At 52.0% G+C, this 24347-nt stretch overlaps 1 protein-coding gene across 1 annotated transcript in view; it reads right to left on the bottom strand.

The window, feature by feature from the left end:
- The window catches only part of arrb1 (arrestin beta 1), a 100138-nt gene extending 85129 nt beyond the window's left edge, over positions 1-15009 (bottom strand). Inside the window, exon 1 of the mRNA XM_031897390.1 lies at positions 14734-15009. Within this exon, the coding sequence (XP_031753250.1) occupies positions 14734-14753 (20 nt within the window). The 5' untranslated portion in view covers positions 14754-15009. The remainder of the gene's footprint in view (positions 1-14733) is intronic.
- Positions 15010-24347: the final 9338 nt, after the last annotated feature.

Raw genomic sequence — 24347 nt, 5'->3', positions numbered from 1 at the left:
CCCCTGGGGTATAAATATTCCGCCTAACTCTATGGCTAAAAGCCCCACGGGCCACACACCCCCAGATCATATCATGGGCTTAAAGGGTTAAATCCCCTTATTTGATGCCAATTTATAAACAGCTTTTGGGTGGAAATCCCCCCGTGGAGGCAAACTTGCCCTTTAAACTTCCTGGCACTGAAACGGTTGCACCAGTTCTCACTCGTGGCAGCGCCAACCTTGCAGCCAATGAGAGGGAGGAGAGAAGGTGGGAGAAACTGATAGATTGGCGCACACGTCCCAGGCACACAGGATACAGGGAGGGGGTATATAGGGTGGCACGGGGGATAAATATATATGGGGGGGCACAGGCCGCTTGCCAGAGGATCAGTGTGTGTGCAGCAGGAGAGAGGGGCTTCCCCAATAGCCTGGCACTGTGCCAGGGGGCAGCACGCTGGAACCACTTGTACATCTTCTGCTGGCACTTTATATTCAGCAGGCAGTGACTGTAACTGGCACTTAGTGATCTCCAGGGGCTCTGCAGCTGTTACCCACTTGTAGCAAATGCCCCACAGCTTTCTATTATCAGCCTGGCAGAAATACCCCACAGCTTTCTATTATCAGCCTGGCAGAAATACCCCACAGCTTTCTATTATCAGCCTGGCATAAATGCCCCACAGCTTTCTATTATCAGCCTGGCAGAAATGCCCCACAGCTTTCTATTATCAGCCTGGCAGAAATGCCCCACAGTTTTCTATTATCAGCCTGGCAGAAATGCCCCACAGCTTTATGTTATCAGCCTGGCAGAAATGCCCCACAGCTTTCTATTATCAGCCTGGCAGAAATGCCCCACAGTTTTCTATTATCAGCCTGGCAGAAATGCCCCACAGCTTTATGTTATCAGCCTGGCAGAAATGCCCCACAGCTTTCTATTATCAGCCTGGCAGAAATGCCCCACAGCTTTCTATTATCAGCCTGGCAGAAATGCCCCACAGCTTTATGTTATCAGCCTGGCACAAATGCCCCACAGCTTTATGTTATCAGCCTGGCACAAATGCCCCACAGCTTTATGTTATCAGCCTGGCACAAATGCCCCACAGCTTTCTATTATCAGCCTGACAGAAATGCCCCACAGCTTTATGTTATCAGCCTGGCACAAATGCCCCACAGCTTTCTATTATCAGCCTGGCAGAAATGCCCCACAGCTTTCTATTATCAGCCTGGCACAAATGCCCCACAGCTTTCTATTATCAGCCTGGCAGAAATGCCCCACAGCTTTCTATTATCAGCCTGGCAGAAATGCCCCACAGCTTGGGCAATGCCACACTGACCCAGAGCTTTCTGTTTTAGCCTCTTGGCAATGCCCGGCTGTCTAACAGTTTTACAGTACCAGCGGGTAGGAATGCCACCCTGATTCCCACCTTTAGCAGTAGCCAATCAACATGCAGAGAAAGGCTCCTCCCATGAGTTGTGCCCATATCTCGCCAATCCCTGACCTTTTATCATTATATGATGATTATTATGCGGTGCCCGGGCAGCACCGACCTCCCCTATAATATTTATATTTGCCCCCGGGTTAATGATTTCCTACACTCCTGAGTGTTAGTGCCTGTTCCATGCGTTCCATGTCTCCGCTGCCAGCCAATCAGCTCGCCCCTTTGTGCCCAGCATGTTTGATCCTGCAAAGACGGTTCTGGCTCAATAAAGCACAACTGTCTGGCTGTTTTTCATTCACTGTACTGCTGGTTCTGACTCCTGAAACAATGTAGGGGATGCCATATTGATTTACCAGACTAAAGCCTAAAATTGCTTTGTAATGATGACTGAATCCCTATAGAGGTTCTGCTGCTGCCGCCGTGGCATGAACTATAGAGAGAATGAGCCCATCGGGGTATCAGCGACTCTGCCCCAAATCCACCCCCAAAGCTGTTGCCTCACAGGAAGGAAAAAATACAGTCATGTGACTAAAGGGGAACTGAGCTCTTGGTGCCGACAGAAAACAAAATTAGAGAAGTAAATCCTCTCTCCCCAGTGCCGGCCCTTCATTCTGTTGCCCTTTAGATTCTGTCACATTATAAACACAAATCAGCTATTACTAGACTACAACTCCCAGCATCCTTCAGCAAACAGTGAGCTGTGATTTACAGTAGGTTCAGCAATGGATTTTTTCAATGGTCCTAAAATTAAAGGGTAAGTAACTGTGACTCCTGAACCCAGCGGTACCGGACAGAACCATTGGATCCACTGGACTCAGCCTGCCAATGAAATGTGCCGTAAGGATTAAAACTAGGGCCACCATCAGAAATCACAGGGCCCCATACTGCTAATTTAGCCGGGTCTTCCCCAGGGGCGTAACTTGGTCGCGTCGGGGCCCCCCTGCAGAAAAATCTTTTGAGAGGGCCCGGTGCAACCAGTCCCTCCTCCTCTGCCCCAGGAGGTAGGAGAGGGGGGGACTAAGGTACAGCAGACCCAGCACTCCGAGCCCCCCTGCATCCCAGGACCCCCTGCCTGGGCCTGGACCACTGGGTATGAGAATTCACCCAAACCCTCCTACAAGGATCTCTTGGGGCCCCTCTGCAATGGGACCCCCGGCAGTAATACCCCATGTCCCCCCCAATGGCGACACCTATATAATATAGATATGGCAGCAATACCCCTTGTACCCCCCCGATGGCAACACCTATATAATATAGATATGGCAGCAATACCCCTTGTACCCCCCCGATGGCGACACCTATATAATATAGATATGGCAGCAATACCCCATGTACCCCCCCGATGGCGACACCTATATAATATAGATATGGCAGCAATACCCCATGTACCCCCCCGATGGCGACACCTATATAATATAGATATGGCAGCAATACCCTCATGTACCCCCCCCGGATGGCGACACCTATATAATATAGATATGGCAGCCAATACCCCTTGTACCCCCCGATGCGCGACCACCTATATAATATAGATATGGCAGCAATACCCCATGTACCCCCCCCGATGGCGACACCTATTATAATATAGATATGGCCAGCAATACCCCATGTACCCCCCGATGGCGACACCTATATAATATAGATATGGCAGCAATACCCCTTGTATCCCCCCCGATGGCGACACCTATATAATATAGATATGGCAGCAATACCCCATGTACCCCCCCGATGGCGACCACCTATATAATATAGATATGGGCAGCAATACCCCATGTACCCCCCCGATGGCGACACCTATATAATATAGATATGGCAGCAATACCCCATGTACCCCCCCGATGGCGACACCTATATAATATAGATATGGCAGCAATACCCCATGTACCCCCCCGATGGCGACACCTATATAATATAGATATAATATAGATATGGCAGTAAATTAAACACCGGCCCTATGTACTCGTCCGGCAGGTAACGCTGCTGCCTACAGTGGATTTCAGAGAGCCCCATACTGTACTGGGTAAGGGCGACTCCAATTGGATCCTCTAGTCTAACAACTGCCCCATAACAAGGCGACGGGGCAATAATCTGTGTTATTATTGTTTCCCCCCTTTTTTAATGAACATTCCAGGCCCATAGTTTGGATTCCTCGCAGGCGTGGGGGGGGGGGGATACGTGAAACTGCGCTACAGGCGAGTGTTATATATATATATGTACTAAATAACCCACTCTGAAAGGTCACGGGACTCTAAATATTTGCAGAGCCATTAACTCCTCCTCTTCTGCAGCGCTGACGCACTTAGCGGAGCAGCAATTCAGTCACTTAAGGCTTTTAAGTGCTCCTTGTGCGGCACCAACAGTGTGTGGGGGGGGTACCGGCAGCCATGGAATGTCACTCATATTGCTATAAATAAGCTGCACAAAGGGCTTGTACAACTGCAACTCTCAGCAGCTTCCAGGGAGCAGCCAAGCTACTGCCCTGCTATTGGCCGGATATTGGGAAGTTGTATCAGGAGTCAGAACCAGCAGTGCAGGGAAGGGAAAGGGACAGACACAGTGACAGTTACACATAACTATAAACCCAGTGAGAATGAGGGATGAATGGGTATTGGGGAGTTATATCAGGAGTCAGAACCAGCAGTGCAGGGAAGGGAAAGGGACAGACACAGTGACAGTTACACATAACTATAAACCCAGTGAGAATGAGGAATGAATGGATATTGGGGAGTTGTATCAGGAGTCAGAACCAGCAGTGCAGGGAAGGGAAAGGGACAGACAACAGTGACAGTTACACATAACTATAAACCCAGTGAGAATGAGGAATGAATGGGTATTGGGGAGTTGTATCAGGAGTCAGAACCAGCAGTGCAGGGAAGGGAAAGGGACAGACACAGTGACAGTTACACATAACTATAAACCCAGTGAGAATGAGGGATGAATGGGTATTGGGGAGTTGTATCAGGAGTCAGAACCAGCAGTGCAGGGAAGGGAAAGGGACAGACACAGTGACAGTTACACATAACTATAAACCCAGTGAGAATGAGGAATGAATGGATATTGGGGAGTTGTATCAGGAGTCAGAACCAGCAGTGCAGGGAAGGGAAAGGGACAGACACAGTGACAGTTACACATAACTATAAACCCAGTGAGAATGAGGAATGAATGGGTATTGGGGAGTTGTATCAGGAGTCAGAACCAGCAGTGCAGGGAAGGGAAAGGGGACAGACACAGTGACAGTTACACATAACTATAAACCCAGTGAGAATGAGGGATGAATGGATATTGGGGAGTTGTATCAGGAGTCAGAACCAGCAGTGCAGGGAAGGGAAAGGGACAGACACAGTGACAGTTACACATAACTATAAACCCAGTGAGAATGAGGAATGAATGGGTATTGGGGAGTTGTATCAGGAGTCAGAACCAGCAGTGCAGGGAAGGGAAAGGGACAGACACAGTGACAGTTACACATAACTATAAACCCAGTGAGAATGAGGGATGAATGGATATTGGGGAGTTGTATCAGGAGTCAGAACCAGCAGTGCAGGGAAGGGAGAGGTGTATCAGGCAGCACTGTCCCTACCTGCCCATACAGACTGCTCCCTGTAAATGGCCCCTGGGACCCCTCACACATATTCCCTACCCCCCCACACCCCCCTACACACAATGCATTAGAAACAGATGTAAGGAGCAGGATTGTTGTTGCTATGAGCCGGCGCTTGGGTGTTCCTGTTCCCTAGTACAGAGCCGGGTTCTGCTCGCTTAATGAACAGTATGAGCCCCCCTCCCCCAAATCCAAATGTGATTCTGTGTTTCATTATCAGAACCACGGGAGGTTCCTCACAGCAAACCCAAATCCAAATAGCAAGGAAGATTCTCTTAAAGGGCCAGGCACCCAATGTGTTTATACAAGTAGTAATTACATGGGAAAATAACCCAATTATTGATTGAGCCCCATTAAGGGTTTAGATACGGGTCTGTACTATTCCTGTATTATTATTCTCCCAGCGCCAAAACATTCCGCTACGTTGTACAATTCTCTTCTGCTTCTCACCAATCAAGAAGCATCATGAAGCCCCGCCCCTTCTGCTTTCTGAGCCCTCCTTCTCTCTCCAACAATGGAGACCTACTGGGCATGCTCACTGCCTCTGCTCCAGCTATCCCCTATAGATGGATCCCAGTTACCCCCTATAGATGGATCCCAGTTACCCCCTACAGATGGATCCCAGTTACCCCCTATAGATGGATCCCAGTTACCCCCTATAGATGGATCCCAGTTACCCCCTACAGGTGGATCCCAGTTACCCCCTACAGGTGGATCCCAGTTACCCCCTACAGGTGGATCCCAGTTACCCCCTACAGATGGATCCCAGTTACCCCCTATAGATGGATCCCAGTTACCCCCTATAGATGGATCCCAGTTACCCCCTACAGGTGGATCCCAGTTACCCCCTACAGGTGGATCCCAGTTACCCCCTACAGGTGGATCCCAGTTACCCCCTACAGATGGATCCCAGTTACCCCCTAAAGATGGATCCCAGTTACTCCCCTACAGATGGATCCCAGTTACCCCTACAGATGGATCCCAGTTACCCCTACAGATGGATCCAGTTACCCCTAACAGATGGATCCCAGTTACCCCCTACAGATGGATCCCAGTTACCCCCTACAGATGGATTCCCAGTTACCCCCTAAGATGGATCCCAGTTACCCCCTACAGTAGGATCCAGTTACCCCACAGGATGGATCCCAGTTACCCTACAGATGGATCCCAGTTACCCCCTACAGATAGATCCCAGTTTACCCCTACAGATGGATCCCAGTTACCCCCTACAGATGGATCCCAGTTACCCCCTACAGATGGATCCCAGTTACCCCTACAGATGGATCCCAGTTACCCTTACAGGTGGATCCCAGTTACCCCCTACAGGTGGATCCCAGTTACCCCCTACAGGTGGATCCCAGTTACCCCCTACAGGTGGATCCCAGTTACCCCCTACAGATGGATCCCAGTTACAGATGGATCCCAGTTACCCCCTACAGATGGATCCCAGTTACCCCCACCCAGTTACAGATGGATCCCAGTTACCCCCTACAGATGGATCCCAGTTACCCCCCTACAGATGGATCCCAGTTACCCCCTTACAGATGGAATCCCAGTTACCCCCTACAGATGGATCCCCAGTTACCCCCTACAGGTGGATCCCAGTTACCCCCTACAGGTGGATCCCAGTTACCCCCTACAGGTGGATCCAGTTACCCCCTACAGGTGGATCCCAGTTACCCCCTACAGGTGGATCCCAGTTACCCCCTACAGGTGGATCCCAGTTACCCCCTACAGGTGGATCCCAGTTACCCCCTACAGGTGGATCCCAGTTACCCCCTACAGATGGATCCCAGTTACCCCTACAGATGTATCCAGTTACCCCCTACAGATGGATCCCAGTTACCCCTACAGATGGATCCCAGTTACCCCCTACAGATGGATCCCAGTTACCCCCTACAGATGGATGCCCAGTTACCCCCTACAGGATGATCCCAGTTTACCCCCTACAGATGGATCCCAGTTACCCCCTACAGATGGGATCCCAGTTACCCCCACAGTATGGATCCCAGTTACCCCCTACAGATGGATCCCAGTTACCCCCTACAGATGGATCCCAGTTACCCCCTACAGTGGATCCCAGTTACCCCCTACAGATGGATCCCAGTTACCCCCTACAGATGGATCCCAGTTACCCCCTACAGATGGATCCCAGTTACCCCCTACAGTGGGATATTATTGGATGCTGCATTGCAAGCCCCGCCCACACCAGCACAGAAACACAGTATAATCCCATTGGGGCTCAGACAGAATCCTACTGTGTGTGGGAGGAGAATATTAAAAAGGCAACAGGCTGAGTGTAGGAGGGGCAGGGGGGGCAGGGAGGGGCCTATTTAATCATTTATTTAATTGAATTAATGTCATGCTGGCACCCAATCCTGAATGGCAACGGGACGCTCGTTTAGTTGCCAATGATAATTACAATGACTCCACTATATGACAGTTATCACAGTTAATCTGCGAAACAAACCAGAGTCCAGAATGACTGACACTAAACCCAAAGGTGCCATATCTCAACCCTATTGGTTTCTGCTGTGGGGAATAACACAAAAGGAGGCCTATGGGAGTCTGTGCTGCTCTAAAGCAACAATGGCAGCTGCAGGCAAAACTGAAACTGAAGACTTTTGAAAGAAACACTTAATACTGCGCAACTTTAAAGGCAAAGTAAAAGGAGAAGGAATTGTGGAGAAAATACGGACGAGCAAGACATCACATACTACCGGCTCCAAGGGAGGCTACTCTACTCTTTATCCTCAGTACCTACACACTATAGCAGGGGAAGGCTACTCTACTCTTTATCCTCAGTACCTACACACTATAGCAGGGGAAGGCTACTCTACTCTTTATCCTCAGAACCTACACACTATAGCAGGGGGAGGCTACTCTACTCTTTATCCTCAGTACCTACACACTATAGCAGGGGAGGCTACTCTACTCTTTATCCTCAGTACCTACACACTATAGCAGGGGAAGGCTACTCTACTCTTTATCCTCAGTACCTACACACTATAGCAGGGGAAGGCTACTCTACTCTTTATCCTCAGTACCTACACACTATAGCAGGGGAAGGCTACTCTACTCTTTATCCCCAGTACCTACACACTATAGCAGGGGAAGGTTACTCTACTCTTTATCCTCAGTACCTACACACTATAGCAGGGGAAGGCTACTCTACTCTTTATCCTCAGTACCTACACACTATAGCAGGGGAAGGTTACTCTACTCTTTATCCTCAGTACCTACACACTATAGCAGGGGAAGGCTACTCTACTCTTTATCCCCAGTACCTACACACTATAGCAGGGAAGGTTACTCTACTCCTTTATCCTCAGTACCTACACACTATAGCAGGGGAAGGCTACTCTACTCTTTATCCCAGTACCTACACACTATAGCAGGGGAAGGTTACTCTACTCTTTATCCCCAGTACCTACACACTATAGCAGGGGAAGGCTACTCTACTCTTTATCCTCAGTACCTACACACTATAGCAGGGGAAGGCTACTCTACTCTTTATCCCCAGTATCTACACACTATAGCAGGGAAGGCTACTCTACCTTTATCCCCAGTACCTACACACTATAGCAGGGGAAGGCTACTCTACTCTTTATCCCCTAGTACCTACACACTATAGCAGGGAGGCTACTCTACTCTTTATCCTCAGTACCTACACACTATAGCAGGGGAAGGCTACTCTACTCTTTATCCCCAGTACCTACACACTATAGCAGGAAGCTACTCTACTCTTTATCCTCAGTACCTACACACTATAGCAGGGGACAGGGCTACTCTACTCTTTATCCTCAGTACCTACACACTATAGCAGGGGAAGGCTACTCTACGTCTTATCCCCTAGTACCTACACACTATAGCAGGGGGAGGTTACTCTACTCTTTATCCTCTCAGTACCTACACACTATAGCAGGGGAAGGCTACTCTACTCTGTTATCCTCAGTACCTACACACTATAGCAGGGGAAGGCTACTCTACTCTTTATCCTCAGTTACCTACACATATAGCAGGGGAAGCTACTCTACTCTTTATCCCCAGTACCTACACACTATAGCAGGGGAAGGCTACTCTACTCTTTATCCTCAGTACCTACACACTATAGCAGGGGAAGGCTACTCTACTCTTTATCCCCAGTACCTACACACTATAGCAGGGGAAGGCTACTCTACTCTTTATCCCCAGTACCTACACACTATAGCAGGGGAAGGCTACTCTACTCTTTATCCTCAGTACCTACACACTATAGCAGGGGAAGGCTACTCTACTCTTTATCCTCAGTACCTACACACTATAGCAGGGGAAGGCTACTCTACTCTTTATCCTCAGTATCTACACACTATAGCAGGGGAGGCTACTCTACTCTTTATCCCCAGTACCTACACACTATAGCAGGGGAAGGCTACTCTACTCTTTATCCCCAGTACCTACACACTATAGCAGGGGAAGGCTACTCTACTCTTTATCCCCAGTACCTACACACTATAGCAGGGGAAGGCTACTCTACTCTTTATCCTCAGTATCTACACACTATAGCAGGGGAAGGCTACTCTACTCTTTATCCTCAGTACCTACACACTATAGCAGGGGAAGGCTACTCTACTCTTTATCCCCAGTACCTACACACTATAGCAGGGGAAGGCTACTCTACTCTTTATCCCCAGAACCTACACACTATAGCAGGGGAAGGCTACTCTACTCTTTATCCCCAGTACCTACACACTATAGCAGGGGAGGCTACTCTACTCTTTATCCCCAGTATCTACACACTATAGCAGGGGAAGGCTACTCTACTCTTTATCCTCAGTATCTACACACTATAGCAGGGGAAGGCTACTCTACTCTTTATCCTCAGTACCTACACACTATAGCAGGGAAGGCTACTCTACTCTTTTCCCCAGAACCTACACACTATAGCAGGGGAAGGCTACTCTACTCTTTATCCTCAGTACCTACACACTATAGCAGGGGAGGCTACTCTACTCTTTATCCCCAGTACCTACACACTATAGCAGGGGAAGGCTACTCTACTCTTTCCAGAACCTACACACTATGCAGGGGAGGCTACTCTACTCTTATCCCAGTACCTACACACTATAGCAGGGAAGGCTACTCTACTCTTTATCCTCAGTACCTACACACTATAGCAGGGAAGGCTACTCTACTCTTTATCCCCAGTACCTACACAACTATAGCAGGGGAAGGCTACTCTACTCTTTATCCTCAGTACCTACACACTATAGCAGGGGAAGGCTACTTCTACTCTTATCCTCAGTACTTACACACTATAGCAGGGGAAGGCTACTCTACTCTTTATCCTCAGTATCTACACACTATAGCAGGGGAAGGCTACTCTACTTCTTTATCCTCAGTACCTACACACTATAGCAGGGGGAAGGCTACTCTACTCTTTTATCCTCAGAACCTACACACTATAGCAGGGGAGGCTACTCTACTCTTTATCCCCAGTATCTACACACTATAGCAGGGGAAGGCTACTCTACTCTTTATCCTCAGTATCTACATACTATAGCAGGGAAAGGCTACTCTACTCTTTATCCTCAGTACCTACACACTATAGCAGGGGAGGCTACTCTACTCTTTATCCCCAGTACCTACACACTATAGCAGGGGAAGGCTACTCTACTCTTTATCCTCAGTACCTACACACTATAGCAGGGGAAGGCTACTCTACTCTTTATCCTCAGTATCTACACACTATAGCAGGGGAAGGCTACTCTACTCTTTATCCTCAGTATCTACACACTATAGCAGGGGAAGGCTACTCTACTCTTTATCCTCAGTACCTACACACTATAGCAGGGGAAGGCTACTCTACTCTTTATCCTCAGAACCTACACACTATAGCAGGGGAAGGCTACTCTACTCTTTATCCTCAGAACCTACACACTATAGCAGGGAAGGCTACTCTACTCTTTATCCTCAGTACCTACACACTATAGCAGGGGAAGGCTACTCTACTCTTTATCCTCAGTACCTACACACTATAGCAGGGGAAGGCTACTCTACTCTTTATCCTCAGAACCTACACACTACAGCAGGGAAGGCTACTCTACTCTTTATCCTCAGTACCTACACACTATAGCAGGGGAAGGCTACTTTACTCTTTATCCCCAGTACCTACACACTATAGCAGGGGAAGGCTACTCTTTATCCCCAGAACCTACACACTATAGCAGGGGAAGGCTACTCTACTCTTTATCCTCAGAACCTACACACTATAGCAGGGAAGGCTACTCTACTCTTTATCCTCAGTACCTACACACTATAGCAGGGGAAGGCTATACTCTACTCTTTATCCTCAGTATCTAAACACTATAGCAGGGGAAGGCTACTCTACTCTTTATCCTCAGTACCTACACACTATAGCAGGGGAAGGTTACTCTACTCTTTATCCCCAGTACCTACACACTATAGCAGGGGAAGGCTACTCTACTCTTTATCCTCAGTATCTACACACTATAGCAGGGGAAGGCTACTCTACTCTTTATCCCCAGTACCTACACACTATAGCAGGGGAAGGTTACTCTACTCTTTATCCCCAGTACCTACACACTATAGCAGGGGAAGGTTACTCTACTCTTTATCCCCAGAACCTACACACTATAGCAGGGAGGCTACTCTACTCTTTATCCCCAGTACCTACACACTATAGCAGGGGAAGACTACTCTACTCTTTATCCCCAGAACCTACACACTATAGCAGGGGAGGCTACTCTACTCTTTATCCTCAGAACCTACACACTATAGCAGGGGAAGGTTACTCTACTCTTTATCCCCAGAACCTACACACTATAGCAGGGGAAGGCTACTCTACTCTTTATCCCCAGTACCTACACACTATAGCAGGGGAAGACTACTCTACTCTTTATCCCCAGAACCTACACACTATAGCAGGGGAGGCTACTCTACTCTTTATCCTCAGGAACCTACACACTATAGCAGGGGAAGGCTACTCTACTCTTTATCCTCAGAACCTACACACTATAGCAGGGGAAGGCTACTCTACTCTTTATCCACAGAACCTACACACTATAGCAGGGGAAGGCTACTCTACTCTTTATCCCCAGTACCTACACACTATAGCAGGGGAAGGCTACTCTACTCTTTATCCCCAGAACCTACACACTATAGCAGGGGAAGGCTACTCTACTCTTTATCCCCATACCTACACACTATAGCAGGGGAAGGCTACTCTACTCTTTATCCCCAGAACCTACACACTATAGCAGGGGAAGGCTACTCTACTCTTTATCCCCAGAACCTACACACTATAGCAGGGGAAGACTACTCTACTCTTTATCCCCAGAACCTACACACTATAGCAGGGGAAGGCTACTCTACTCTTTATCCCCTGAACCTACACACTATAGCAGGGGAAGGCTACTCTACTCTTTATCCCCAGTACCTACACACTATAGCAGGGGAAGGCTACTCTACTCTTTATCCTCAGAACCTACACACTATAGCAGGGGAAGGCTACTCTACTCTTTATCCCCAGAACCTACACACTATAGCAGGGGAAGGCTACTCTACTCTTTATCCCCAGTACCTACACACTATAGCAGGGGAAGGCTACTCTACTCTTTATCCCCAGAACCTACACACTATAGCAGGGGAAGGCTACTCTACTCTTTATCCCCAGTACCTACACACTATAGCAGGGGAAGGCAAACCTTGGTTTATGAAAAGACATCCTCTTTATACCACCTTGCTTTTAAAAGACCACCTGGTTGCTATGGTCCACTGAATTATCTTTCTCTTCCCCTATTAATCTTTTAGCCTGTCATTCCGACCCTTGCCTGTTTCCCCAGATTAATCACCATAGAAACCAAATAACAGTTTACATTCCAAAATGAATAGCCACAGAACAAAACAACATAAACGCCACTTGCAGTTGTAGTTGCACAACATCTAGAGGTATCCCATGTATACCAACCCCCCCCATTCTATAGACTGGAGATGATGGTTGCTGAGAGTCAGTAATGAGGTGCTTTCTAGAATCCCCCCCCCCCTCAGAAAAAGAATGACCAATTGAATGGAAGGAGAAGGTTCTAACTGTCAGCCAGCAATCAGTTGGCAATTAGTAACCATGACACAGTGTTGGGGGGGGGGGTGATCAGAATTAGGGGCTGAATTTTTCAAGTAGAGAGAGATCCATAAAGCAGGAATGTCTCTGGGAAGGACAGATCTGAGACAGGCGGAGGGGGGGGGCTGTGTTTGTTTGGCTTCTTCCATTGGTCGCATTTAACCCCTGCTGCGGAGCTTACGGCACAGTAGCAATGGGTCACGAGCAGTAAATAATACCCTATACACTCACATAGGGGGAAATCCTTGCACCTTATTGGACAAAGCAAAGTGAGAAATGTAGTTCTGCAACACCTTGACTCCCCTATGATTACAGTGAATGTATCTGGGTAACTCAGGGCCCCTCAATACACCTGCACTGAGCACAAGTCAGGCCAATTTAACCCCCGCCCTGCTGCCCATCTCTAATTAATATCCAATATCATTTCTTTAACTCTACGTTGCCCTAGTTTCCACTTTGTGTTCTGAAGAGCAAAATCATTTGTACCAATAAGCTCCCTCGTTGCTGGAAGGTCGCCGCGCTGGGTGAAAGAGCAGCCAACCAGTAATAAAGGTAGAAAGGCAATGGTTATTGGGCTTAGGGTTAGGGTCACATGGTACTGGCAGCCGCCCTATCAGATGGGAGGACTAGGAGAACCAAAATGCCTTCTGCTGGGGGTTTCAGTCATGGATATTGGCAGCCGCTGTCGCTTTCAGACATCTCTTAAAGGCACAGACCCCCCCCAAAGCCATAACAGTGAATTTACTGATCTGTAGTGAGAACTGATAGTGCAGGTAACTGGCTGGAAATGACCAATAAGAACAATATTATCTGTAGTTTTTCCCCCCAAAATCATCCCTATCCATTAAGGACAAGGAATATCCCCACAATATTCACTGTGCCCCCCACCCAAAGGCACAACTGGGGGTCAACAGATTCTACCCAATAGGGAACAAGGTAAACAAAAGTGCAGTTTCTTGCCCAAATCATGAGTTAACCCCTGCCTTGCACTTTGTATGGGGCCCATAGGAATAAATGGGAAGCTCTTGGGATCGGCGGGGAGTCCCAGGGAATGATGGGACACGATCCTGGGCTGTTCCATTGAGCCCCGGGGCAGGGGGAAGTGTGAGAACAAGTCCGACTTCCTCAAATTCTCTAATGTCAACAACCCACCCAATAGCACCCACCCTGCACCCACAACCTGTGGGGAGCCCAGAGCCGGGCGATATAGAGGGGCAGGGGGTAGTTGTGCAACTACAAGTCCCAGGCACTAGGGCAGTGGGGTGAAATTGTAGTTTCACAACACCCTGAATTCCAAAGCATTTTGCCTGTAGCATCGTAATGTCCCAGCCGCTGCCAACTGTCACCTCTGTACCAGGGACAAGTGCCAGCGGCACGGTGCAGTTAACCCCTAAGAGGGGGAAACCCCAAAGGGCACAATAAGGATTTATACCTACCCCCAATAGTGCCAAGAGGGGAGGAATTCAGCAGCCCCAGGGAAGGCAATAAGGATTTCTAGGCACCCCCAGTGATGGCAAGAAAGGAGCTGGGGTACAGAATGCAGTTAACCCCAGCAGTGCCAGGGGCAATAGGGAAATACAAGGGGAGCAGCTACTGACCTGGTTCCTTTGTCCCCCATGGTGCAGGCGGCTGGCAGTGCCCGGGCAGGAGTGCAGGCAGGCGGGCAGGCTGGCAGTGCCAGGGGAGGGCAGAGACAGGCGAGGGCTTTTGTTGAGATCCCGGGGAGATTAGGGGAGAGGAGGGGATGGGATTACTGGGCTGCTGCTGCTGCTGCTGCTTCTCCTGTAGGAGGGATGGTTGGGGGCTGTACCGGCTGCAGATCCTCCCTCACCCCCTCTCACTGCTTCCTGCTCCGTCCGGGGCTGCGCTCTGCTCCCAGCGCCCTCTCTCTCCTTATCTCTCCCTCTCTCCGACTGTCTCTCTCTCTCCGACTGTCTCTCTCTGTCTGTCTGTCTGTCTCTCTCTCACTCTCTCTCCGACTGTCTCTCTCTCTCTCCGACTGTCTCTCTCTCACTCTCTCTCTGTCTGTCTCTCTCTCACTCTCCCTGTCTGTCTGTCTGTCTCTCTCTCCCTGTCTGTCAGGTTGTGTGTCTGTATGTTTATGTGGGTAACGGTACCTACAGGGGTGGGAATATTGTGCCCCTTACTAGTGCTGCCATTGTGTGGGCATATATACCCAACTGGCCAATCCCCGCCCCTCTTATTACAATGCCCTGTCAGTTTCATTATCCAATCCCAGTTCAGCTGGGCCCCCTTATATCTGCACTGGCATTGTAACTACCCCAAGGCCCAAACAGCCCCCCCATAAATAGTGACTGTCTGTGGCACCTTACAGCCCCCCCGGCATTCCCAGTACCCAGAGGCACAAACAGCCCCCCCAGCCCATAAATTAGTGACTGTCTGTTTCACCTTAGCAGCCCCCCCTGGCATTCCCAGTACCCAGAGGCACAAACAGCCCCTCCAGCCCAGTGATGTCTGAGACACCTTACAGCCCCATGCGCATTACCCAGTACACAAGAGCGCCACACCGCCAGCCAAATAATAGTGACTGTCTGTGGCACTTACAGCCGACTGGCATTCCCAGTACACAAGGCACATTAAATAGTGACTGCGTGGCACCTTACAGCCCCACTGGCATCCCCAGTACCCCAGAAGACAAACAGCCCCCCCAGCCCATAAATAATGACTGTCTTGTGGCACCCTTAACAGCCCCCTGGCATTCCAGTACCCAGAGGACAATCAGCCCCCCAGCACGCAATAAATACGTAGACTGTCTGTGGCACTTACAGCCCCTGGCATTCCCCAAGTACAGAAGGCCAAAAACAGCCCCCCCAGCCCAATCAATAGTGACTGTCTGTGCAGCCATTAAAGCTGGCACCCAGTACCCCAGCAAGGAACAAACAGCCCCCCGCAGCCCCATAAATAGTGACTGTCTGAGTGGCACCTTACAGCCCCCCTGGCATTCCCAGTACCCCCCAAGGCCAACAGCCCCCCCCCAGCCCAATAAATAGTGCTGTGCTGTGGCACCTTACACGCCCCCTGGCAGTACCAGAGGACAACAAACAGCCCCCCCAGCCCAATAAATAGTGGAAAGTGTTCTGTGGGCACTACAGCCCGCCCTGGCATTCCCAGTACCCCAGAGGCACAAACAGCCCCCCAGCCCAATAAATAGTGACTGTCTGTGGCAGCTTACAGCCCTGGCAATTCCCGAGTACACTTCAGAGGCAACATAACTGCCACCCAGCCGCATAAATAAGTGACTGTCTGTGGCAAGCACAGCCCCTAGCATTCCGAGTAAACCAGAGCAACAAACAGCCCCACCCAGCCCAATAAATAGTGACTGTCTCTGCCCCCTGGCATTCCCAGTCCAGAGGCACAAACAGCCGGGCCAGCCGCAATAAATACGTTGAACTGTCTGGTGGCCCTTTACAGGCCCCCCTGGCATTGCCCAGTTAAATTATGTGACTGTTGTGAAACCTTAGCCGCTGGCATTCCCAGTACTAGATGGCACAAACAGTCCCCCCCAGCCCAATAAATAGTGATCTGTCCTGTGGCATCCTAGAGCCCCAGTTACTGGCATATCTACCCAGAGGCACAAACAGCCCCCCAGCCCAAAAATAGTGACTGTCTGTTTCCACCTACAGCCCCCCTGCGCATTCCCAGTACCAAGAGGCACAAACAGCCTCCCCAGCCCAATAAATAGTGACTGTCTCGTGACACCGGATTTTTACGCCCTGGCATTCCCAGTACGGCAGAGGCACAAACAGCCCCCCAGCCCAATAAATAGACTGTCTGTGGCACCTTACAGCCCCTCCTGGCATTCCAGTACCCGCAGAGGCCAATACGCCCCCCAGCCCAATAATAGTGACTGTCTGTGGCACCTTACAGCCCCCCTGGCATCCCAGTACCCAGAGGCACAAACAGCCCCCCAGCCCAATAAATAGTGACTGTTGTGGCACTTACAGCCCCCCTGGCATTTGCCCGTACCAGCACATGAGGACAAACAGCCCCCCCAAGCCAATAAATAGTGACTGTCCCTGTGGCACCTTACAAAGCCCCCTGGCATTCCAGAGAACGCCAGAGGCACGAACAGCCACCCGCCAGCCAATACACATAGTGACTGTCTGTGCACATTACAGCCCCCCTGGATTCCCAGTACCCAGAGGCACAAACAGCCCCCCAGCCGCAATAAATAGTGATGTCTGTGGCACCTTACGCCGGCATTCACCAGTACCCAGAGGCACAAACAGCCCCCCCCCCAGCCACAATCAAATACACGTGACGTCTGTGGCACCTAATTAACAGCCCCCCTGACATTACGCGAGTCACCCGGAGCCAGAGGCACAACAGCCCCCCCAGCCCAATAAATAGTGATGTCTGTGGCACTTACAGCCCCCTGAGCATTCCCCAGTACACCAGAGGCACAAAACAGCCCCCACGCAGCCCAGATAAATCATGTGACTAGCTCTGTGGCACATTACAGCCCACCTCTGGTCAGTTCCAAGTACCACAAAGGCACAATCACGCCCCCCGCATCTGCAATAAATAGTGAACTGTCTGAGTGGCACCTTACAGAGACCCCTGGCATTTCCCAGTATCCAGCGTGCACGAAAACAGCCCCCCCAGCACCTAATAAATAGTGACTGTCTATGGCCACCGTACAGCCCCCCCTGTGCATTCCCAGTAGCTTACAGAGGTCAAACAAACGCCCCCAGCCAATAAATAGTGACTGTCGTGCACCTTACAGCCCCCTGGCATTCAGTACGCGCAAGGCACAAACAGCCGCCTCCAGCCACATAATAGTTTCGACTGTCCTGTGTATATATCCTTCACCACGGAGCCCCTGGGCATTCCCAGTACACGTTGCCTCAGGAGCACAAATACTAGTCTTTCCCAAGCCCTTTAAATAGTAGATGTCTGTGCACCTTTACAGCCCGCGCACGGCATTTTCCCAGTACCCAGAGGCACAAACAGCACCCCCAGCCGCAATAAATAGTGACTGTGTGAATACCTTAACAGCCGTTCCCCCATGGCATTCCCAAGATGACCCCAGAGGCAAGAAAACAGCCCCCCGCAGCCCAATAAATCAGTGACTGTCTGTGCACCTTAAGCCCCCTGCATTCCCAAGTACCCAGAGGCACAAACAGCCCCCCCAGCCCAATAAATAGTGGACTGGTCTGTTGATGCACCTTACAGCCCCCCTGGCATTCCCCAGCTACCCAGAGGCACAAACAGCCCCCCCAGCCCAATAAATAGTGACCTGTCTGTGGCACCTTACAAGCCCCCTGGGCATTTCAACCAGTACCCAGAGGCACAAAAAGCCCCCCAGCCCCAATAAATAGTGACATGTCTGTGGCACCTTACAGCCCCCCTGGCATTCCAGTACCCAGAGGCACAAACAGCCCCCCCAGCCCAATAAATAGTGACTGTCTGTGGCACCTTACAGCCCCCTGGCATTCCCAGTACCCAGAGGCACAAACAGCCCCCCCCCAGCCCAATAAATAGTGACTGTCTGTAGCACCTTACAGCCCCCCTGGCATTCCCAGTACCCAGAGGCAAAACAGCCCCCCCCCAGCCCAATAAATAGTGACTGTCTGTGGCACCTTACAGCCCCCCTGGCATTCACCAGTACCCAGAGGCACAAACAGCCCCCCCCACCAGCCCAATAAATAGCGACTGTCTGTGGCACCTTACAGCCCCCTGGCATTCCCAGTACCCAGAGGAACAAACAGCCCCCCCAGCCCAATAAATAGTGACTGTCTTGTGGCACCTTACAGCCCCCCCGGCATTCCCAGTACCCAGAGGCAGAAACAGCCCCCCCCAGCCCAATAAATATGACTCTCTGTGGCACCTTACAGCCCCCTGGCATTCCCAGTACCCAGAGGCACAAACAGCCCCCCCAGCCCAATAAATAGTGACTGTCTGTGGCACCTTACAGCCCCCCTGGCATTCCCAGTACCCAGAGGCACAAACAGCCCCCCCCAGCCCAATAAATAGTGACTGTCTGTGGCACCTTACAGCCCCCCTGGCATTCCAGTACCCAGAGGCACAAACAGCCCCCCAGCCCAATAAATAGTGACTGTCTGTGGCACCTTACAGCCCCCCTGGCATTCCCAGTACCCAGAGGCACAAACAGCCCCCCCCAGCCCAATAAATAGTGACTGTCTGTGGCACCTTACAGCCCCCTGGCATTCCCAGTACCCAGAGGCACAAACAGCCCCCCCCAGCAATAATAGTGACTGTCTGTGGCACCTTACAGCCCCCCTGGCATTCCAGTACCCAGAGGCACAAACAGCCCCCCAGCCCAATAAATAGTGACTGTCTGTGGCACCTTACAGCCCCCTGGCATTCCCAGTACCCAGAGGCACAAACAGCCCCCCCCAGCCCCAATAAATAGTGACTGTCTGTGGCACCTTACAGCCCCCCTGGCATTCCCAGTACCCAGAGGCACAAACAGTCCCCCCCCAGCCCAATAAATAGTGACTGTCTGTGGCACCTTACAGCCCCCCTGGCATTCCCAGTACCCAGAGGCACAAACAGCCCCCCAGCCCAATAAATAGTGACTGTCTGTGGCACCTTACAGCCCCCCTGGCATTCCCAGTACCCAGAGGCACAAACAGCCCCCCCCAGCCCAATAAATAGTGACTGGTGGCACCTTACAGCCCCCCCGGCATTCCCAGTACCCAGAGGCACAAACAGCCCCCCCAGCCCAATAAATAGTGACTGTCTGTGGCACCTTACAGCCCCCCTGGCATTCCCAGTACCCAGAGCACAAAACAGCCCCCCCACCCAATAAATAGTGACTGTCTGTGGCACCTTACAGCCCCCCTGGCATTCCAGTACCCAGAGGCACAAACAGCCCCCCCCCAGCCCAATAAATAGTGACTGTCTGCTGTGGCACCTTACAGCCCCCCTGGCATTCCCAGTACCCAGAGGCACAAACAGCCCCCCCCCAGCCCAATAAATAGCGACTGTCCTGTGGCACCTTACAGCCCCTGGCATTCCCCAGTACCCAGAGGCACAAACAGCCCCCCCCCCCCAGCCCAATAAATAGTGACTGTCTGTGGCACCTTACAGCCCCCTGGCATTCCCAGTACCCAGAGGAACAACAGCCCCCCCAGCCCAATAAATGTGACTGTCTGTGGCACCTTACAGCCCCCCTGGCATTCCCAGTACCCAGAGGCACAACAGCCCCCCCCAGCCAATAAATAGTGACTGTCTGTGGCACCTTACAGCCCCCTGGCATTCCAGTACCAGAGGCACCAAACAGCCCCCCAGCCCAATAATATGACTGTCTGTGGCACCTTACAGCCCCCTGGCATTCCAGTACCCAGAGGCACAAACAGCCCCCCCCAGCCCAATAAATAGTGACTGTCTGTGGCACCTTACAGCCCCCCTGGCATTCCCAGTACCCAGGGCACAAACAGCCCCCAGCCCAATAAATAGTGACTGTCTGTGGCACCTTACAGCCCCCCGCCCTGGCATTCCAGTACCCAGAGGCACAAAACAGCCCCCCAGCCCAATAAAGTGACGTCCTGTGGCACCTTACAGCCCCCCGGCATTCCCAGTACCCAGAGGCACAAACAGCCCCCCCAGCCCAATAAATAGTGACTGTCTGTGGCACTTTACAGCCCCCTGGCATTCCCAGTACCCAGAGGCACAAACAGCCCCCCAGCCCAATAAATAGTGACTGTCTGTGGCACCTTACAGCCCCCCTGGCATTCCCAGTACCCAGAGGCACAAACAGCCCCCCCCCCCAGCCCAATAAATATGACTGTCTGTGGGCACCTTACAGCCCCCCTGGCATTCCCAGTACCAGAGGCACAAACAGCCCCCCAGCCCAATAAATAGTGACTGTCTGTGGCACCTTACAGCCCCCTGGCATTCCAGTACCGAGGCACAAACAGCCCCCCAGCCCAATAAATAGTGACTGTCTGTGGCACCTTACAGCCCCCCTGGCATTCCCCAGTACCCAGAGGCACAAACAGCCCCCCCCAGCCCAATAAATAGTGACTGTCTGTGGCACCTTACAGCCCCCCCGGCATTCCAGTACCCAGAGGCACAAACAGCCCCCCCAGCCCAATAAATAGTGACTGTCTGTGGCACCTTACAGCCCCCCTGGCATTCCCAGTACCCAGAGGCACAAACAGCCCCCCCCAGCCCAATAAATAGTGACTGTCTGTGGCACCTTACAGCCCCCCCGGCATTCCCAGTACCCAGAGGCACAAACAGCCCCCCAGCCCAATAAATAGTGACTGTCTGTGGCACCTTACAGCCCCCCTGGCATTCCCAGTACCCAGAGGCACAAACAGCCCCCCAGCCCAATAAATAGTGACTGTCTGTGGCACCTTACAGCCCCCCCGGCATTCCCAGTACCCAGAGGCACAAACAGCCCCCCCAGCCCAATAAATAGTGACTGTCTGTGGCACCTTACAGCCCCCCTGGCATTCCCAGTACCCAGAGGCACAAACAGCCCCCCCCCCAGCCCAATAAATAGTGACTGTCTGTGGCACCTTACAGCCCCCCTGGCATTCCCAGTACCCAGAGGCACAAACAGCCCCCCCAGCCCAATAAATAGTGACTGTCTGTGGCACCTTACAGCCCCCCTGGCATTCCCAGTACCCAGAGGCACAAACAGCCCCCCAGCCCAATAAATAGTGACTGTCTGTGGCACCTTACAGCCCCCTGGCATTCCCAGTACCCAGAGGCACCAACAGCCGCCCCCCCAGCCCAATAAATAGTGACTGTCTGTGGCACCTTACAGCCCCCCTGGCATTCCCAGTACCCAGAGGCACAAACAGCCCCCCCCAGCCCAATAAATAGTGACTGTCTGTGGCACCTTACAGCCCCCCTGGCATTCCCAGTACCCAGAGGCACAAACAGCCCCCCCCAGCCCAATAAATAGTGACTGTCTGTGGCACCTTACAAGCCCCCCTGGCATTCCAGTACCCAGAGGCACAAACAGCCCCCCCAGCCCAATAAATAGTGACTGTCTGTGGCACCTTACAGCCCCCCCGGCATTCCCAGTACCCAGAGGCACAAACAGCCCCCAGCCCAATAAATAGTGACTGTCTGTGGCACCTTACAGCCCCCTGGCATTCCCAGTACCCAGAGCACAAACAGCCCCCCCCCCAGCCCAATAAATAGTGACTGTCTGTGGCACCTTACAGCCCCCCTGCATTCCCAGTACCCAGAGGCACAAACAGCCCCCCAGCCCAATAAATAGTGACTGTCTGTGGCACCTTACAGCCCCCTGGCATTCCCAGTACCCAGAGGCACAAACAGCCCCCCCAGCCCAATAAATAGTGACTGTCTGTGGCACCTTACAGCCCCCCTGGCATTCCCAGTACCCAGAGGCACCAACAGGCGCCCCCCAGCCCAATAAATAGTGACTGTCTGTGGCACCTTACAGCCCCCTGGCATTCCCAGTACCCAGAGGCACAAACAGCCCCCCCAGCCCAATAAATAGTGACTGTGTGTGGCATGGCACCTGGTCACACCCCCCTGGCATTCCAGTACCCAGAGGCACAAACAGCCCCCCAGCCCAATAAATAGTGACTGTCTGTGGCACCTTACAGCCCCCCTGGCATTCCCAGTACCCAGAGGCACAAACAGCCCCCAGCCCAAATAAATAGTGACTGTCTGTGGCACCTTACAGCCCATGGCATTCCCAGTACCCAGAGGCACAAACAGCCCCCCCCAGCCCAATAAATAGTGACTGTCTGTGGCACCTTACAGCCCCCCTGGCATTCCAGTACCCAGAGGCACAAACAGTCCCCCCAGCCCAATAAATAGTGACTGTCTGTGGCACCTTACAGCCCCCCGGCATTCCCACCTAGACAGCCAGAGTACCAGAGGCACAAACAGCCCCCAGCCAATAAATAGTGACTGTCTGTGGCACCTTACAGCCCCCTGGCATTCCCAGTACCCAGAGGCACAAACAGCCCCCCCCCAGCCCAATAAATAGTGACTGTGGCACCTTACAGCCCCCCCCGGCATTCCCAGTACCCACAGGCACAAACAGCCCCCCCCCCAGCCCAATAAATAGTGACTGTCTGTGGCACCTTACAGCCCCCCTGGCCATCCAGTACCCAGAGGCACAAACAGCCCCCCCAGCCCAATAAATAGTGACTGTCTGTGGCACCTTACAGGCCCCCTGGCATTCCCAGTACCCAGAGGCACAAACAGCCCCCCCCCCCAGCCCAATAAATAGTGACTGTCTGTGGCACCTTACAGCCCCCCTGGCATTCCCAGTACCCAGAGGCACAAACAGCCCCCCCCCCCAGCCCAATAAATTAGGTGACTGTCCTGTGGCCACCCTTACAGCCCCCCTGGGCATTCCCAGTACCCAGAGGCACAACAGCCCCCCCCCAGCCCAATAATAGTGACTGTCTGTGGCACCTTACACCCCCCTAGGCATTCCAGTACCCAGAGGCACAAACAGCCCCCCCCAGCCCAATAAATAGTGACTGTCTGTGGCACCTTACAGGCCCCCCTGGCATTCCCAGTACCCCAGAGCACAAACAGCCCCCCCCCCCAGCCCCAATAAATAGTGACTGTCTGTGGCACCTTACAGCCCCCCTGGCATTCCCAGTACCCAGAGGCACAAACAGCCCCCCCCCCAGCCCAATAAATAGTGACTGTCTGTGGCACCTTAGAACCCCCCTGGCATTCCCAGTACCCAGAGCACCAAACAGCCCCCCCAGCCCAATAAATAGTGACTGTCTGTGGCACCTTAGAGCCCCCTGGCATTCCCAGTACCCAGAGGCACAAACAGCCCCCCCCCCAGCCCAATAAATAGTGACTGTCTGTGGCACCTTACACCCCCCCTGGGCATTCCCAGTACCCAGAAGGCACAAACAGCCCCCCCCCTAGCCCAATAAATAGTGACTGTCTGTGGCACCTTACACCCCCCTGGCATTCCCAGTACCCAGAGGCACAAACAGCCCCCCCAGCCCAATAAATAGTGACTGTCTGTGGCACCTTAGAGACCCCCTGGCATTCCCAGTACCCAGAGGCACAAACAGCCCCCCCAGCCCAATAAATAGTGACTGTCTGTGGCACCTTACAGCCCCCTGGCATTCCCAGTACCCAGAGGCACAAAACAGCCCCCCCCCCCAGCCCAATAAATAGTGACTGTCTGTGGCACCTTACACCCCCCTGGCATTCCCAGTACCCAGAGGCACAAACAGCCCCCCAGCCCAATAAATAG

Source organism: Xenopus tropicalis, chromosome 2, assembly GCF_000004195.4.
Source record: "Xenopus tropicalis strain Nigerian chromosome 2, UCB_Xtro_10.0, whole genome shotgun sequence".
In the NCBI taxonomy this organism is placed as follows: Eukaryota; Metazoa; Chordata; class Amphibia; order Anura; family Pipidae; genus Xenopus; species Xenopus tropicalis.
The sequence above is the reverse complement of the archived record's forward strand: the minus strand, read 5'-3'. Positions and strand labels throughout refer to the sequence as shown.